The following is an 18136-nucleotide window of genomic DNA, read 5'->3' as shown; positions in this document are numbered from 1 at the left end:
CAGGCTGCAACTGTGCAGGCCAAATAGTTGGGAATGGCTTAAGCCATGTGAATATACAGGATCAGAGAGCTGCATCTGTAGATAGCTTAGTGGCAGGGGGTGGCTGCCCAGTGGATTGAAATTCTGAATTATTGATGTTACTTGGTAATTAATTTGAAAGGCTAATACTAAAGTTAGCTTAATGACAGAGGGAGAAGTTGTATTTAAATTAGCCAGCGGGATTAGACAGCGGGTTTTGTGTAGTAGGAAAACACTGTTTCTATTCTGAGGCTTGTCCTTTCAAATAAACAAGCTGAATGCAAACCAGCTGGGATGTTTGTGTATCTATGGCTACATTTAAAGTTCCTTTTATAACTGAAGAAAATAGGGTATGGAATAGATTCTTCTTCTTCCCAAAGCTTATCATTAATTCATCACTTCCTTACAGTCAGGCTGTGATTAAAGCTGCAAACCCAAAGTAGGTGTGGAGGCAGAAGCCAATGTCCAGGCAGAGTAGGGGAGTGTTGCTGGTGATGTTCATTGATTGTCCCCTAATGTGTTTCAGTTCAAATAAGCTTTTGGCAAAAACTTTATGAACTGTTTAAGCTATTCTCATTTGTTTTGACTGGGGCCTCCTTAGGTCATAGGAGTTCTACTGCAGGGCAGTGACAGGTAGCTCCACGCAATGACCTTTTCCACTAACACAGTTTGATCTGAAAAGAAAAAATCAAAAGCTTAAGTTGCAGAATTATGACTGATGTTAACAAAACTCATGCTGAGTTCCTTTTGGGTTGTGGGATTCATTGCAGACCCCAAACTCTGCAAGTTTGTCCTCAAACAAAATCAGTCATGAATGCCAGGAACTGAATTTCTCGGCCCTTTGTCTTCTGCTATCTGAAGTCTGAATGGAGGCTGGCTAAAGGATAGAATCAAAGCCATAACCTTGGGAAGTGCACAGTTAAGCTTAATTTTTCTCCAGAGTGTTTAGAACAAATGTTATTCTTGCAGTTTTCATCTCCCCTCTGCATCAGTGTGCGACAGCTTCAGAAACCTCAACACTTGAGCCTGTGCATTCAAGTGCCTTTTCCAATTTCACAGTGTCTCTAGTTTTATGAACACGTAAGGAGAAGACATGCATACCCCACACCCCAGCACACAGGTTACTGATTTTTTTCCCTGCCTCTATTTTCCCTCCCTTTGCTGGCTGGAATTGAATATTATCCATCCTGTGTTTCCAGTTTGTGGTCTATTTATAGTTTGACTGAAGGTGGGAATTGTCCTAGTCCCAGGAGTTTGTTTTACACTCTTTCCAGCCTGGCAGCTTGAGAGCAGTCTACCTCTTTCAGCAGTGGTATTAGAACACACTCTCTGAGTTCATCTGGTGTTGCCTCGCCCTTTATGGTGCCTAGAAACCAAAACCCCTTAAGTCTGTAGTTATAGGAGGAGGGTGAGGTGTTGGCCCAGCATCCTGCAGTGTGAACTGCTCTAGCCACCAGCTATTAAATAAAAAGATCTTTTGATGTGCTGCATAGGTCCATTTAGCCCTGCTGTTAAATTCTAGGAGGAGAGGAGTTGTTTTTACATTGCACTGGGGCTTTGGTCATACATTGCACAGGATAAACGAAGCTGATCCTTTTTATTTTCTGCATAGTTATTTCAGTCACACTGTTGGGTTGGCTGCTATACAGCATGCTTTGCAGACATTTAAACACTCTTTTAAAAAATGTTTATCTGAGAGATACCAGATGCCTTGGGTTTCATCCAAGGCTTCCATAGAAAGTCATAAGCACAGAGAAAAGAAATTATTTCCGATGTGTTTCTTAACCGATTACAATACTGCTTCTGTTCTCAAACTGGTGCTCCTGGTGACCCCGGTGTAGGTGACAGAAAGTGACTTAGCATGCATTAAGACTCAATTTGCTCATTTCCATATGACTTGTGGAATGACCTACTTTGCCTTGAGCTCTCTTTGTTGTTTCAGCAAATGTGCTGGGTGTGCAGGTCTGGGCTTTCATTAAGATGCCACTCAGCTAGTACTGGGTTTTGTGGTTTCTGTTTCTAAGCAAGCTCTCATGTCTTTAGCTTAAATTAATTTACTTAAAAATATTTGTGAAAAAAATTATTTTTTTTCTTGATTTTTTTCAGATTATCAGAGGTTGATGACTGTGGCAGAGACCATCACAGCACTAATGTTTCCATTTCAGTGGCAGCATGTGTATGTTCCTATCCTTCCAGCATCCCTCCTTCATTTTCTAGATGCTCCAGTCCCTTACCTCATGGGCTTGCACTCTAATGGGCTGGATGACAGATCTAAGCTGGAACTTCCTCAAGAGGTGAGAGGAGCTCATCTTGATTGTTTGAATATTGTCCATGACTATGAGGGGAGTGAGAAATGAGCCAAAACACTAGTGCTAACTCTTAACAGCTACTGTCGAGTTGTTACTGGCTCTGGTTTTGGATTGGTCTTTATTCCTTGGAGATGCTGAGGAAAATCTGATGGAATAGATAAAGCCTGCCTTTGAAATTGTGTGCTCTGATAAAATTAAACTGTAACTTTACAGGAATTGATGCATTGGGTTTACGGAAAGAACATTTTTTTTTTTCTGCAAAACTTAGCCCTGTAATGCTGGGAAGTGCAAGGAAGTGCAGTGTGAATTCCCCAGCTGTGGCCAAAAGGCCACACAGCTGCTTCTGTGAGATGGTGAATGAGCAGAGCTCTGCTGGCTTCAGTGCTGTGCTGGTTCCTGCCTGCACAGGGTTAGGCTGGGTTTCACTGCACTGAATTTCTGAACTGGGGTTGGCTTATATGGACCCAGCCTGCCAGGTGTCTGCACAGAACTGTTTCGGATTTTCTCCAGAACGAATGCTTCAGTCTGCAGCAGAATGTCAGCGTACACTGGAGCAAACTGGTGCTAACTGGGGCGGGGCTGAGGAAGTCCTCCCTTGTAGTGAGGCTCTGGTAGCAGCAACCCCTGTGTAAAGGAGAAACAAATGGTCTGTAAAGGTTCTGCAACTCGTACATGGGGCTGGGACTATGGTCAGACTTCACAGAGGTTGTTTTCCTTTTATCCCAGTGTTTGCTTCACAAGTACTCTTTTGAGGGAAGTACCAAGAGAGTTTAAGAGCTGGTTGTGAGGATCAGGGGACCAAAAGTGGCTGAGCACTACCCAGGTAGCAGAGGAAATATCCGGCCCCTGCTAGGATCTGCTCACTTGGAGGTGTAACTTTGCAGGGGAGGAACTGGGTAAACCATGGGAACACCCCACTTAGAGGCACTGGTAGGATTCTCTAACCTCTGCTGTTTTCTCTGACTGTTCTTGTATTACCATTTACATTTCTGGGAAAGCAGAAGCGTGTCAGACACAGGGTTTTGTGGTGGTGGTTTTTATTTTCAATATCAGGCAGTGCTGCAACATAGCTTGACACAAAAAAACCCTCTTTTTAAAAAAGCTGCGTGAAATTAGACAAGATATTTTTGTGAACCTCCAGTCTGGTCTCCATGCCAACACTGCTCTTTTTCTCAAATCCATATGCTGGTAGTTTTCATTTGTTTTTCCTGGCAAGTTCAAAGGAAAACTTTTTTCAAACTGTGTTATTTTTTTATGAAAACTGAAGTATTTAATCTCTTGATTTCTTTCTTTTCTCCATCCCCTCCCCCTTTTTTTTCAATGGTGTAATTAATAACACAGTAGTGTATGTTCTTGCCATGAAAACAGTCTATTGCTTTGGTTTACTACATTTTTACAAAATTTTGGCTGTACTGACAGGCCTAATTAATATGGTTAGTACACTTCTTAGAGAGAATAGCTGATGAAGTAAAATGTATGTGTGGATATGCATGTTAATATGCACCATGGATGTTTTCACTGTTACCACAAACTCCTAAAAGACTACCCTCCTTTTGTAAAGAACTTCCTCTTTTTAAAATCACTGTAATACTTCCAACTAAATGAACTAATTTTAACTTCAAATAGGTATTTCAATTATTTAAAAGGTAAATATTTTTTGAAGAGTTTTATGAGCTTATTTTTGAGGTTTTTAAAGGAAGGCAGTTGATCTATTTTTAGATGTCAAAAATGAAATCCAAGTAGTATTAAAAGATAATCTGACACCTCAGTTTACATTTTGTTTTAGAGGTATCCTTTTATGAAGGTGGAGGAGTAGATTTTTAATAGTACCTCACAGAGATCAGAATTGTCTGGGAGGGGAGGACACACAGGACAGATGGCAGCAGCAGCGTGCCCGTGTGGTGGAATTTGCTGCAAGACTTGTCCTTCTGAAACTTCAACTTTTCTCGTTTTTATTTGAAGAGTGAGCTCTTAAAACTTTGTACATGATGAGTATGACTTAGTCTGAGAAATCCCCTTGGCAGTCACTGCTGAGTAAGGACTGTTGAACTCCTCAGCCCTGCAGACTGGGAATGTAGTTATGGCACAGAAATGGGCTTGAGACTTTAAGTCTCTTAGTAAATAATTAAGAAGTTATCCTATACCAATAGATTGGCTTATTCAAGAGGCAAAGTAGCCTGGGAAGAACAAGAGCTCACTGCTATTGAGACTTTCATTGTAGAGAGTTTGCTTGAAAAAACCAACTAACCAACCAAAAAAACCCAACCAATCAAAACCTCACAAAACAAACACTCCCCCCACGCTCCTGCCACCCCGGCAAAGCCTGTGTTGCAAAAAGAAAATAGATGTATCATTTTAAAATGTAAAGCAGAATTCAAAGTGCATGCTGGTCTCACTATGTGAAATTATTGGTCAGTATAAGCATTTCTCATATTAATAATTTAATCAGTCAGCTTTAATATAGTTAACATTGCAGATTACAGGTTCATCTTAAAACTATTTTGCTTTATGATTAGGCTTTCAGATACCCTTCACTTTAAGTGCCAAAGGAGCTCTACACTTAATTCCTGACAGAAACTGCCAAGGAACATGAATAATGTGTTGTTGTAGAACAGCAGAAGAGGGCATATGGTTCCATTATTTGTACTTCAATAAAGACAAATTTATCGTCAGTGACAGAAGGGATATTAATATTTAACATTGCTTGTCTCTAAAGTTTGGAATGTATATGAACCTTTATGAAATCATCAGGGTTATATGAGGAACTCCTCTAGGCTCCTGATTCATACATACAGTGAGTATCAGAATTTTCCTCACTTATTCCAAAGGGTATATAAAGAACTGTTCTGTGTTATAATTTATTCTGAGTTCTGCAAAAAATTTTTTTTTCATTGTCTTGGAACTGCATAAACTGCATCTCTGTTGCTAATCTATTTACATGGATGTGTGGGACAGCTGCTGTTAAAGAAAGCAGTGTCTAAATTAGACAAGGGCCAAAGAGGTGAACTTTGAGAGAAAATCTAATTAGTGCTTCTCAGTTGAAGGGCATTGTGGAAAAATATAGTATACCATGGATATCTGTCTAGCATACCATGGATATCTCAGTGTCACTGTAGACTTCTTGATTTTGGTTTTATAATGAAGTTTTAAAAAGACTGATTTGTCTTGCTCAAAGTGTTTTAGGCTAATATATGGGAAAATACTGTCTGTCCCAACTTGGTTAGGTTTGGTTTGGCTTAAGGCTTGCACACATGTGCCATAAGGCTTGTTTTGGTTTGCTTGTGGTGGCAGTCTCCCACATTTGGTCACACCTGGTGCTTCAAGGCAATGCTTTATCCTGGGAGCAGGGAAGCTCACTTGTATCCTAGAAGTTAATGCTTTGTCAGGTGATGATTAAAATCTTCAACAAAACAGCTGCATTAGTACAAAACTCAAGTTTAGACTATCCCTTGGGTGCATCAGAAAACAGTCCCTAATGGAGACCTCATTGGAGTCCACCAATGGCTTGAAGACCTGACTCCAAGCCCAGTAAAACTGTAGAGAATTCTCGACTCCCTGTCGGGTTGAGTTTTCTTGTGCGTGTCAGCAGTGCAGGGCTTGTTCTCATACATAGGGCTGCTCTGCTGAGGGCTCTCTGTGTATGCAGGAGCATCCTCGTGGTTTCACTGGTAGCTGCCTCAGAGGCTTGTAAGGAACCCAGAAGAGAAGGGGAAGGACGAGAGAAGCGGTGCTGCAACGAGGTGCTGCAGATATCAAAGGGGAAGGGAGGAACATGTGGCTGTTTCAGATGTTGCTGGCAAGAGCGTGGTTTGTTTATCAGTAAAATTGATCCAAAAAGTGGTTTGACTTAGCATTCTGGCAGATCATAAACCCTAGCAAGTGCTAAAGTAAGATCGTTTTTCTGATGTGCCTTTGCATTTCCTTTTAAAGAAACTTTTGAAGTGCTGTAGCAATATATTTTTAAAGAGCAGCTTAATGTGGACCATTTCATGCCACTGGATTTGCATGTGTATTTTGCCATTCTAATTTAGGAGAGTGGTAGAAATTGAAATTATTTTCAGTGAAAATAAGCAATGCTGATTTTTCCAGCTCTAGTTAAATCAAACAAATGTAGTGTATAATTAAAAAGCTTGGTTTTAGTGAAATGATCGCAAAGGTTCTTTGCTAGTATAAGACAGATTATATATATTCTCAGTGTTTTTATTTCAACAACTAAAAGGGTGTTATTCAATGCTAAATCTTAACAGACTCTGTGGGGTTTTTATGTTGTTTTAGAAGATAAGGAAGATATCCTGGAAAGCTTAGCTTGATGCTAGCACATTTAGACCAGACTGACCAAGATAGTTATATAAAGATAATCACTGCTTTGTATGCTTTCTCAGGCTGTCTGCTGATTAATAGATGCTAGATAATACTGCAAATTTATTGACAGACTTAAGTTTTATGTTTTCCTGTGTTAAACAGAAAGTTGAGGAGTTTCTGAAAGCTGCAGCAGCTTTAAGCTGTTGTGTCACAAATTCTGGGTTGGCATGAAGAGGAGTAGTGCTGAGAATGAGTGCAGAAGGTCACATTTGCTTGCAGGAATGACACAGGAGCATCCTTTAGAATTTATGACCACTGTAAAGACACTTTCCACGAGTCAACTGTGTGTGTATGAGCTTGCATAGCCATGTTTTCTGTGTGTCACATGAAGTGGGTGATCATTTACAAGGTTGGGACCTAATGCACAAAGGTGATAGGTGAAAGGCTGTAGGTGAATGGGTTTTAGTTTTTCAGTGCTGTGTTCAAGCAGAAGCTGTCCTTTTGGCAGCACCTAAATAATTTCCTTCTCTACTTTTGAACAGAGCTGAAAGGGAGGATGTGGGCTTGATGCAGGCCTTACTAGATCTGCCTGGGGCTATGGCCCTTATTGTACTTGGGGTCAAACTAAAGAATTGCAATTGTCCTTTGGCTTTGGAATCCATGGGTGTGGTCCACACCTCACTGAGCCCATGGTAAGTGGTGCTGTTGACTTCAGGAACCAGGCTTTGGCGCCAGGTACATGAACATTTGTTTACTTAGATCCACGTTTCTAAGGTTTGTAAGACTTTGACCTGGACACCCTGTTACTTGTGATGATAAAAGTACACGGGAAGGACAAGTTTTTAAATTAGGATGTGACACGCTTGTTCCTCACTGTAGTGTCTCAGAACGTTTCATTGTAGATGATGTAATGTGTCCTCACTTGTGACAATCTGCTGTCGAAGTGGGGTGTAACTGTTTGAGGTTTTCTTTTGATCAGAAAACCAAGATCTCAGCAACAAATAACGGAATATTTGACTGTTCTAGAGACCTGAAATACCTAACAGCTACCTTAAGGATGCTCTTTCAATTACATCTCTATTTATACATGTTGCCAAGTGTCTTGTCTTTATATAATTGTAGTTTTGCGTGTGTAAAATAATGATCAGTGTATCCACGAGTGTTTACATACAGAGCTATCAGCTATTCACAGCCCTCTCAATTGTGCTGCCTCCAGAGACAAAATAACTAAACCTTTGTGATTGAAGAACTCTTTTTATTTTTCTGCTTTGTGTACTTGCCCAGTTCCTAGCGTGCAAAATGCTTTGGGTGGCCGTGATTTCATAAATAGTAAGTGCCATTTCATTTTTCATAGTTTTTAAGGAGGGGGCTCCTCTGTCCCCACTGGTATTCGGTTCTGTAGCATAGCAGCATAGTGGGATTTACTGTTCTGGTGTCTGTTATTTGTGGTCTATTTACTTGAGATTTAATTTGTTTTGGTACCTCTTCAAGGGCTTGTGCAGTGAGGTCTCTTTGCCATTTCTGTTCCCTGAAGAATATGGCCTTTTGGGAAGTGTGCATGTTCTTGAGGGTGACCTCAAGTCTCCCTAAATTGAGAAGCTAAAACCATCTACTGAATCTTCTCTGCTTTTGCTCCTCTAGATAATCCTCTATTGTATGTGTTATTAACCAGGCACTGGATAACTGTAGAGTGTCCCTGAAAATATTCTTTACGCTCTTTGGAGTATTGCTTCATATTAGCTTTTCCTCCTACCCCTCAATGTTTCCCTATAGAGCACTTTCTGGGAAATGTAATAGTAAGTTGCATCTTAAGCAATCATCATTAGTAGCTCAGAGTATTTAAACCATGTGTATTGCTCTTAGAGAGGAACTCTGCAGAAGGGGAATTTAGCTTTTGGAAGAATTAGCCAGAAGAGTCCAGATACTTACAAGCACTATTAGCAAGCATTAAATTTGGCTTTTTCTTCCATTGGCAAGGCATTTAATTTCAGTGTGAACACTAGAATTTCTACATTGGTAAGGTTAATATTTGGTTCCTTTTAGGCCAACTGCTTTTTAGCTACAATCAAGCTTAACCAAGAGTGAAGTTTTCTGCAGAATCTGTGCTAAGGTAGATAATCCAAAAGAGAAGAAAAGTTGAATGGCATTAATTAAGGAAAGTTGTAAAAGGAAGTAATACAATTAAACTGTTGGAAGAGTTTCTTAGTGAGTCTGCCTTGCCATTTTGCAGACTGTTTGAGACAAATTAAATACCTTTTGTTTTTCCCTCAGCACCGATTGGTAGGCACTGTGCCTGGTTTCAAAGCTTTATTTCTCTCATGTCTTCAAGTGCTTACAGTGTTTCTGATAAATATCAGCTGACTGGACTTCTAATCATCACAGAGCCATGTGTGTGTATAGTGGGAGTCTCTCCTAAATTCAGGTGCTTACTTGAAACATGAGTGCTCTGGCATACATGGTGTCCCTTTGGGCTGAATCTTTGTCTGAATGGGAAGCAGGTGCACACTGAGAGCGTTCCCAGCCTGGGGCTTGGGCTGCCTTGCTGAGTGGGCACACACACACCATCTGCAGTCTTGGAGCAATGCTGATATTGGGGAAATTTAAACCATGACACCTCCCCTGTTTAAAAAGAAAAATTTTTTCTAGGGTGCACCAGAAGGTGTTCCAGAATCTGTCTTAATTCTCTTTATTGACCTTGGATTCTTTTGTAACACCTAATTCAATTTGTGACTTAATTTACAGTAAAGGATCTCTACAAGAGCTATTAAACTGTTTTATATGCATTCCTTTGAGCATAACAAATCAATCCCAGTATTAAAATGTTAAAACATCAGGAATTCTGCTTACCTGTGTAACTGTGGGTAATACTGTAGCAGAGCATAAATTAGACTTGGTCATACAAAGTTCTGTACAAACTGGTGTGATATGTCCAGTGGGGTTCTGCATTAAGAATTCTTTTTTCAAGTTTAATGTTGGAAGTTCAATAAGATATTTGTGTTTTAAGAAGAATTGACACCCTAACTCTTGTTCTGTAGAACTCTCTTCTACCTAGAGAGTTAAACCTGTCACAAGTATTAAATGTATGTTTTCACAACAGTTCACTTAAATGAACAGGTCTCATCAGGCACAGCTTATTCTAGTCTACCTGTGGTCAGTTTGACAGCAAAATCCTACCAGAAATCCCTACCAAAATCCTACCACAACTACTTTGTCTTTTCTGGGCTTCACTGCTTGTGTACGTGGCTCTGATTTCTGGGATTATTTATCATTAATTACATGTGAGGTTAATCTCTTAAAATTGTTTTTTTCCAATTAAATTGTGCGAGTGCTTCCATCTTTCTGCACTTCCCGAATCATAGGAAATAACTGGAGATGTGTCAGCTCTTGTAGACTTGATAAGTATTTTGCTGCAAAGCTGTAGAGAGACCTGAGTTCAGGTGTGTGCCTCCTGGAATGATGCAGTGAAGTTGGGTTGAAAGTACCCAATAATCTGAGTGAAGGGATTTTGTATATCAGAGATGAAACAGAAGAGTGACACTCCATGTTAATTCTTTAGTGAAGAAAAACTGAAATGCTTCTACAGAAAAGCCAAGTTTCTTCTCTGTACTTAACTTTCCAAGCAGATTTCACACATGAATGGGGTTCTTGCTGTGATGTGTGTAGTTATGTAATGTCTTGAAACAGATTTTGCAATGCAGAAGCCAAAAGGGGAACCTTCCCCTTTGCCAAATACAGAGTGAGGTAAACCTTGAAAGATGCAGAGCTTCTTTTGATCTTGCTGTGGAAGCCACACAGGTAGTTTTTCTTTTCCTGCCCCCCCCCATCTTTTTTGATGGTAAATTAGTTGGAGATTGGAACAGAAAAGCAGAATGGAAACCAGTTCAACTCATTTTTCCTTTTGGAAACAAACTTACTCATTCAAAGAATTGCCTTAGTTCTCAGGTTACTTACAAAAAAAGATAACTTTATTGCAGCTTCTGCAATATCAGCACACCTTTTAGAAGTTGCTAAATCTTTTAGAGAAATGGACTGATAATTTGAGTAACAGGCATTCATCTGCATATGCACATGTGTAAAAGAGACTTACAAATATCTTGTAGTTAAAATTTAGCTGTATGTGTATGAAAAAAGCCATACCTGTACCTGACTTATGCTGCAATCTCTTTTGCACCTTGTAAACAACTGTAAAATGAGTCTTCTTTCTTAACTACCTCCTTGAAAGACCTGGAAATGTGGGTCTTGTGCTACTTTCTTCAAAGCCAACCAACCAGTTCAGTTATGTTGAGGCAACTCTGTTTTACAAAATAACCAAACAAATGCAAATGTATTCAAATCTTTAAATAAGCACAAAACCCAAAGATGAATAAAACGTTACCCCCGTGCTCAGTGATGTTATAATGGTATCCTGTTCTAAATTAAATTCCAGGCTAACCTGTGCTTTGTGGATGTAGACAACCATTTCATCGAGCTGCCAGAAGACCTACCCCAGTTTCCAAATAAACTTGAGTTCATTCAGGAAATTTCAGAGATACTGATGGCTTTTGGAATTCCACCTGAGGGAAACCTTCACTGCAGTGAAAGTGCCTCCAAGATGAAGAGCCTCAGAGCATGTGACCTGGTTTCTGATAAAAGAAATGGGAACATAGCAGGATCACCTCTGAATTCCTATGAGCTGCTAAAGGAAAATGAGACTATTGCAAGACTCCAAGCACTTGTTAAAAGAACAGGTGTGAGTCTAGAAAAGGTAAGGTATGAAATTGTCTGCACTGTCCCTGGACCTGTAGTAGCAGATGGTCTGAAGTCATGGTCCAAAGATGCTGTTTGTCTGTCTTCACTAGAAAGAACTTTATGTTAAGATGTTCACAAACCTTGTGAACACCTGTAGAGACAAGGGCAAGCTTCGGGGAGAGAGGGAATGGGAATTAACCCTGCAGCATCTGTGAAAACCTTTGCTGTCCTCCAAGTATTTCTTGGCCAAGATAATGTGTTTAAAAATAACACCTTACCTTATTCTTGGTTTTAAGATTTATTCTAAATTGGCACCACTTTATTATGATTTAAGTGGCTAAAATTGTCATCCAGATAATCCTGAAGTTCGAATCTAATCTGGGTTTGTATAGATATCTTTCTCTTTGTGTGTAGAATATATATTTTATATTTTTGCTTGTATATAATATGTTTGTCATAGGGATACTGTCATGCTTTTTTCTGGTTGATGTTGTAAAGTGCGTTAGTGTCTGATTCCCAGGAAGTGGACATGCACAGCTCGTGATGATCCTGATTGTATTTTTTTGAGTGATCAGAACTGGGGGGGGGGGGGGGGGGGGAGGTGAAAGTTGCAGCCCTTTTCGAATAAAAGGTACTACCTGACAGACCACTGTGGAATAGAGTTGAAGACTGTCTAAGCAAAGGTTTTATTTCTTGCATGTTTAAATTAGCTTGACCAGCTCTTCATTGCTGAGGCTGATTCCTACCTGTGTGACTGCAGCTTGGGGTACAGATGGGGCCAGAGACAGAAATTGTGACCTGAAATAGGTTGGAGGTAGAGCTGCTTTATGGGCTGGGAGCTACGAGAAGCAGCACTTGGTTACTAGGCAGGATTAGATGATCAAATCTGCTCTGTTCCTCTTCTCAGGTTTTTCTTTTGCCTTGTTTTCTTCATGTTTGGGGGAGAATTGGTAAAAAGCTTTTGTTCTTTTGCTGAATGGATTGGGAAGTGATGGGGAAAGTAAAGGTCTTTTTAATTTCTTGTCAATTTTTGCACATTTGGACCTCATCTGCTCTGTACTCCCTGAAGTCCCATTTTACCATCCTTTTTTGTTACGATAGGAGTGTATAGATTTTAACTGTCAAAATTTTCCCAAGTATAAAAAACCTGCCTTAATGCCAGATACCAAATTAACGAGGAATGTACTACTCATGAGCTACACTTGGAAGAAAGGGGTGAGTAGCACAGCTCACTAGCAGAGAGCATGGCTGTATTCATATATAGCTGGCTCTGGGCTGCTATAGCCAAGCTGCTTTAAGCAGTGTGGGACAGCTGCAGCCCTGCATCATTGTGCAGATGTTGTAAGCTCTAGAGATTATGACTAATTATGTGTGGTGGTGCCTTTTATCATAATTAACAAAGGCAGGGGTATCAAATGTGTACTCAAACTACTGCTTGAATGCTCGTGGCTTTGGTTATTTTTTTCCCTAGATACTCAGCTCCTATCAAAACTAATGTGAATTGAATATCTCAGTCTCATATTGCTGTTTTTATAAATCTTAGCCCACATCTTAACTGAAAATGCATTTTCTTTCATTAAAAATGACTCTGGGGGGTTGTAACGATGAATTGTGGGTTACACTGCTAAGGACTTAGGTTATGGGAAATGGTTACTAGACATGCACAGCTGCTTGTTACTGTGCATTTCTGTCTTCATTTGAAAGCTGGTATGTATTAAACTCTACCACTACTAAACCTGGACTTATTTTACACCAGAAGACATATGGATTTGCCTAATATGCTGGGTTTTAGGGGTAGTAAAAGCTCCTAAAAAGCCTATGCAGGTGATCAAAGGGTAAAAGAAAGTAAATTAATATATGGCGTGTATATAATTGTTATTTAACTTTTTAAAATCTAAAGTATATAAAATGTAATAATACGTAATAATAAAATGTTTTCATGTTGCTGTTTTCTTACAGTAGTTGAAACAGTAAGTTTTTTAATTGAAATGCTGACTTGAGGAGTAGCAGCTGAATGGCAGATTAAAATCTTGTATGCCCAGAATACCTGACAGAGCAGCAACACAGGTTACTTGTGTGTTCCCTTACTTTTTCAGTTGGAGGTGCGAGAGGAGACCAGTAGCAAAAAGGATCTGAAAATTCAGTGTGATGAAGAAGAATTCAAGATTTACCAGCTGAACATTCAAATTCGTGAAGTTTTTGCCAACCGCTTCACGCAAATGTTTGCGGATTATGAAGTATTCGTCATTCAACCCAGCCAGGACAAGGAATCTTGGTTTACAAACAGAGAACAGATGCAAAACTTTGATAAAGTAAGTTGTAATAAGAAGATATGTCAATTTAAGAAGTAAAACATTATTCAGACGGAAGGCTTTGTTTATTGGGCCATCAAATGGAAAACAGTACTGTCAAAATTGTAATTTCTTCCTTAAATTTCAGTGTTCCAAGAAAAGTGATATCTTCCGTGTTATGTGGAAAAACATATACATATGCAGACTTAGAGAGCTAAAGATACTCTTTTAAGGATACTGTAGAAAAATACAGCTTGCTCTAGAAAAATAGCTTAGAAAGCCTCACTTTAGGGCTGACCTCTACATTAAGGTTAAATATTACTACTGGAAACTGTTTGAGTTTTAACCAGAGGAATTGCTGAATATGGTAATGAATTAAATCATGACCCCAAATAATGCTTATGTACCTGTGTACATGTGTACCAAATGTATTCCTAGCTCTTTTCTAGGGAAACATAAGGCTCAGTTCTTCAAATTTTTGTACTGTTTTCTTTACTGGAGATCAGATATTTGTCAGCAGGATAGTTAATGTGGGTGAAGACTATGTTGCAGCACTGTCTGCTAGAACATTAAGCTGATTCCCATCAAATCATATGAAATGATTCTCATCAGCTTCATAAGCTTTGAGCTCAGCCAGAAGTACATATTATGCACACTTGTGGTACTGTTGGTGAGGTTTGCTGGGATTCTGTTGAAGTTTTTATAAAATTAAGGAAAAACTAAAATCACAATTTACCAATTATTGTACTGTATAGGACGTGATTGTCCTGAGACTGAAGATTTCATACGGACTGCCTGTTTTGGAGATAGAACTGATGTGTATGATAAAAGTAGGCCTTAAGTGACACCAAAGCACTCTTAATATGCCCTTGTTTAGGAAAATTGATGCTTTTGGGGGATGTCTCTCTCTGCAGACACCCAAAAACACTCTTTACCTCTTCTTATCTCTTAGGCATCTTTCTTGTCGGACCAGCCTGAACCTTACTTGCCTTTCCTCTCGAGATTCCTGGAGACCCAAATGTTTGCATCCTTTATTGACAATAAGATTATGTGCCATGATGAAGATGATAAAGACCCTGTTTTGAGAGTATTTGATTCTAGGGTGGATAAAATTAGGCTGCTGAACGTCAGGACGCCGACTCTGCGCACATCTATGTATCAAAAGTGCACAACCATTGATGAGGCTGGTAAGAGTAATGAGGCACTTTCTTGAAAATTAGTGCAACTAACCACTGCTATTTGTTGTAGATATTAGGGTTAAAGCTAAGTAATGATTCATGCTTTGAAACCCCCCCCAAAAAATAGACCAGAATAGCTGAGGTGTAAAGCTTAAATGTTATATTGGAAGCTGAGATGTGAAATGAAATTAATGTAAAGTTTAATTGAACTCAGCTGTTTTCCTGCATGCTTTGTGTGTGAAAAATGAGCTCAAAAGATAAACATTTTTCTCCCTTTGATGGCAGTTCTTTGATGTCTAAAACACTCTTGTACTAGTGTACCTGTTGGAATCAGTAAGAAATTTCCACCTATCCCTTTAAATTTGAGACCCACTTTTAATTGAGGATGTGTGATTACAGATACATGTCTGATTAAAACACTTTTAAAAAATTAACTTTCTTGCTATTTCAGAGAAATCTATTGAATTAAGGCTAGCAAAAATAGATCATACAGCAGTCCACCCACACTTGCTGGACATGAAAATTGGACAAGGGAAATACGAACTTGGATTTTTTCCCAAGCTTCAGTCTGATGTTTTATCCACTGGACCAGCAAGCAACAAGTGAGTAAGCTGGGGCAACAGGTACTGAATCTTGGCAAGATCTATAGAATGGCACTAAAGCAGAGATACTAGAAAGCTACAAGTCAGTTGTTGGGTTTGTTTTTTTATCAAGTAGGGGCATATCAGATGATGTGGGTGAGTTGTGTGGAGTAGTGGGGGTTTTGCTATGTCTCTTTGGTTTTTTTCCCTTTTTTGAATCTGGACTTCCTGCAGCAAATTTACTTAAGAAAGCCCTATTATGTTTGAGATGCTGGTTGGTGTACTTTGAGTTACTCAGAATTACTGTCAATATAAAACCAGATCCCCTTATTATATCTCAGGTGGGAGCTAGTATATGTTTTAGGATATTTTTTTATAAAAGCTTTGAAAGTGGAGGAAAAAGGCTTAAATTGTCACTGGATATCATAAGAGAATGGAAAAACACAAAGCAAATAAATGTTATCTCATATTCTGAAATATTTTGATTGCCCAAATACCCGATTCCTCTACAGAGATTCTTTTTGTGTATTTGCAGCTGCACTTTGGCTGATGTAATTGATGTCAACATGTTCAGTATAGGATTAACTAAAAACTTCTTAGTGCCTCTGCCCTTAACCTGACTCCTGACATTTGCTTAACAATATTCCCCATCTGTAGGTGGACAAAGAGAAACGCTCCTGCACAGTGGAGGCGGAAGGACAGACAGAAGCAACACACAGAGCACCTGCGTCTTGACAATGATCAGAGAGAGGTGAAAATTGTTCAACTATAGAGATCTGATTTTTTTCTTACCTAATTGCCTGAATAATGCTCTGTAACCTTTATGAAATGTCTAGACAGTTACTTACAGTCCATGTCTGCTCTGCCTTAGGTGTATTTAATACAAATAGAGTTCCTGGTCCTTAGCAGACCAAAAATACTTAGGTTTTTTATTATAAAAGTTGTGTCATTTTTACCCCCTCTCAGGACAAAATTATTTCATTCCACGTGTAGGAGGGTTCCCTGAAAATATATTCACATGCTTTAAAGGTGTTTTGGGTTTTTAAAAAGAAAAAAAAAAGGTGAGGAGAAGAGAGAAATTAACAGTTTTTAGTCATATATTTCCCATCTCTAAATAACCTGTGCTTCTTTGGTGTATTTGATGAAGGAAAGATAACCACCTCTAGAGAGTGATTAATTTCATCCTAAGATCAGAAGTATTGCCTTTTGGAGTTGCCTGTTTGTCTTCTGTAGGCCATAAAAGAAATCTTAAGGTGGCAAACTGACAGACAACCTCATGCTAAGGTGGGAATGTGAACCCCACCCATACTGTCGCATTTGTCTGCCTATTTTTACACAGCACAGTCTGATGCTGATTTACCCCCACCTTCTGAACTGATAACATCTCTCAGCACTGCTCCTATAGCTGACACAGTACTCTTTGTGGTGAAGTGATTTTGAAAGATCTGGGTGATGTAACTAATTACAGTACAGTTTCTGATTCATATGGTACAGACTGCAAACTGTTACACTGGGTGTTGATTTATGGGTAATTCCAAGAATAGTCTGGTCCCAGAATTCATTTTTTTTTTGTTCAGTAACTCCAGAGCTTTGCTTTTGTTTAAATATATGTTGTTCATTGAAGACAATATTCTCTCGCTTTGTTAAATATATTTAGAAAAGCTTTTTTTTGAATTTTAAAAGTAGTCTTCTATCTGTTAGGATAGTGTTGTCAAAATTAAGTATCTTTGTCCAATTAATTGCCTTTCCAGTGCACTCATTTCCAGAACTTTCCTATTGGTTTGTTAAAATTTTGTTTAATTATAGTGTCATCTCTGTCATCCATAACCATGTAACAGAGAAATGTCTGTGTAATAAAAAACACGGTTGAGTAGTTTCTGCCTTTGACATGTTCCATATGCTCAGTTAACTCTAAAGTGCTTTTTACTTAGAAGTAGCAGAAATGAAGAATAGTTGGTTTGTAACCTCATTACTCTGCTAAACAACACAGTTGTTAAAGCATGTAAACTTCTGAGATGTCACTTAGGTAATTACAAAGACAAAAATCTACCTCTAGTCTCAGAGGGGGGGGATGGTTTGTTTTGTTTTTTAACTGATTCCTCAGAAGTTCATTGTCCTACAGGAGTTATTCTGTCACACAAGGCAAACAATTTCTGAGGAAAAAGAATTTTAAAATTTCTGTTCAGGCGAGGGTACCAACTGCCAGTGGTAATTATGCTGGTGTTTTAGGGGTTTGTGTTGTGTCTTTTTGATGACATAATGCTGATGGAACATTGACCCCTTCTCCTTGGTGAACCTCAGACTTCCCCAGTAAGTTTGAGAGACTGGGGAGGGAGCCCTTCTGAGAGGAACACTGGGGGTCAGGCTGAGCAGGAGGCAGTGCTTCCAAAGTGCAGTGTTGTGAGTTTTAGACAAATGGAAGCTTTGGGGCAACAAAAATCTGTGCAATTGAGATTTAGTGGCTTTTTACTTGCAAATATTTGTGCCCAGTGGAGGGCAGAGTTTACACCAATCCGCTGATATAACACCATGTTTTATTTTTTCCTTTCAGATTCATTGCTTGTGAATTTATTTTTATGTTGAATGCTTGGGAGTTCTGCATTGTATTATGTCTTCACTCTTTTCCTTTTATGTTTTGCATGCTTGCTTTTATTACTTCATTTGTGCTTACCACTTTCACTTTACATGGTCTGCTTGGCTTTTTGCTACCAACTTATCCTGCCAGCACC

General features: G+C 39.1%; 1 protein-coding gene across 1 annotated transcript in view; it reads left to right on the top strand.

The window, feature by feature from the left end:
- DENND5A (DENN domain containing 5A) overlaps positions 1-18136 on the top strand; it is a 61165-nt gene that overhangs the window by 18841 nt on the left and 24188 nt on the right. Inside the window, exons 5-10 of the mRNA XM_029961033.1 lie at positions 2125-2312; positions 11056-11373; positions 13454-13669; positions 14601-14835; positions 15278-15428; positions 16065-16158. Coding sequence (XP_029816893.1) covers positions 2125-2312; positions 11056-11373; positions 13454-13669; positions 14601-14835; positions 15278-15428; positions 16065-16158 — 1202 coding nt within the window. The remainder of the gene's footprint in view (positions 1-2124; positions 2313-11055; positions 11374-13453; positions 13670-14600; positions 14836-15277; positions 15429-16064; positions 16159-18136) is intronic.

The sequence above is a fragment of the Manacus vitellinus genome, unplaced genomic scaffold (assembly GCF_001715985.3).
Source record: "Manacus vitellinus isolate BGI_N305 unplaced genomic scaffold, ASM171598v3 scaffold_30_pilon, whole genome shotgun sequence".
NCBI lineage: Eukaryota > Metazoa > Chordata > Aves > Passeriformes > Pipridae > Manacus > Manacus vitellinus.
The sequence above is the reverse complement of the archived record's forward strand: the minus strand, read 5'-3'. Positions and strand labels throughout refer to the sequence as shown.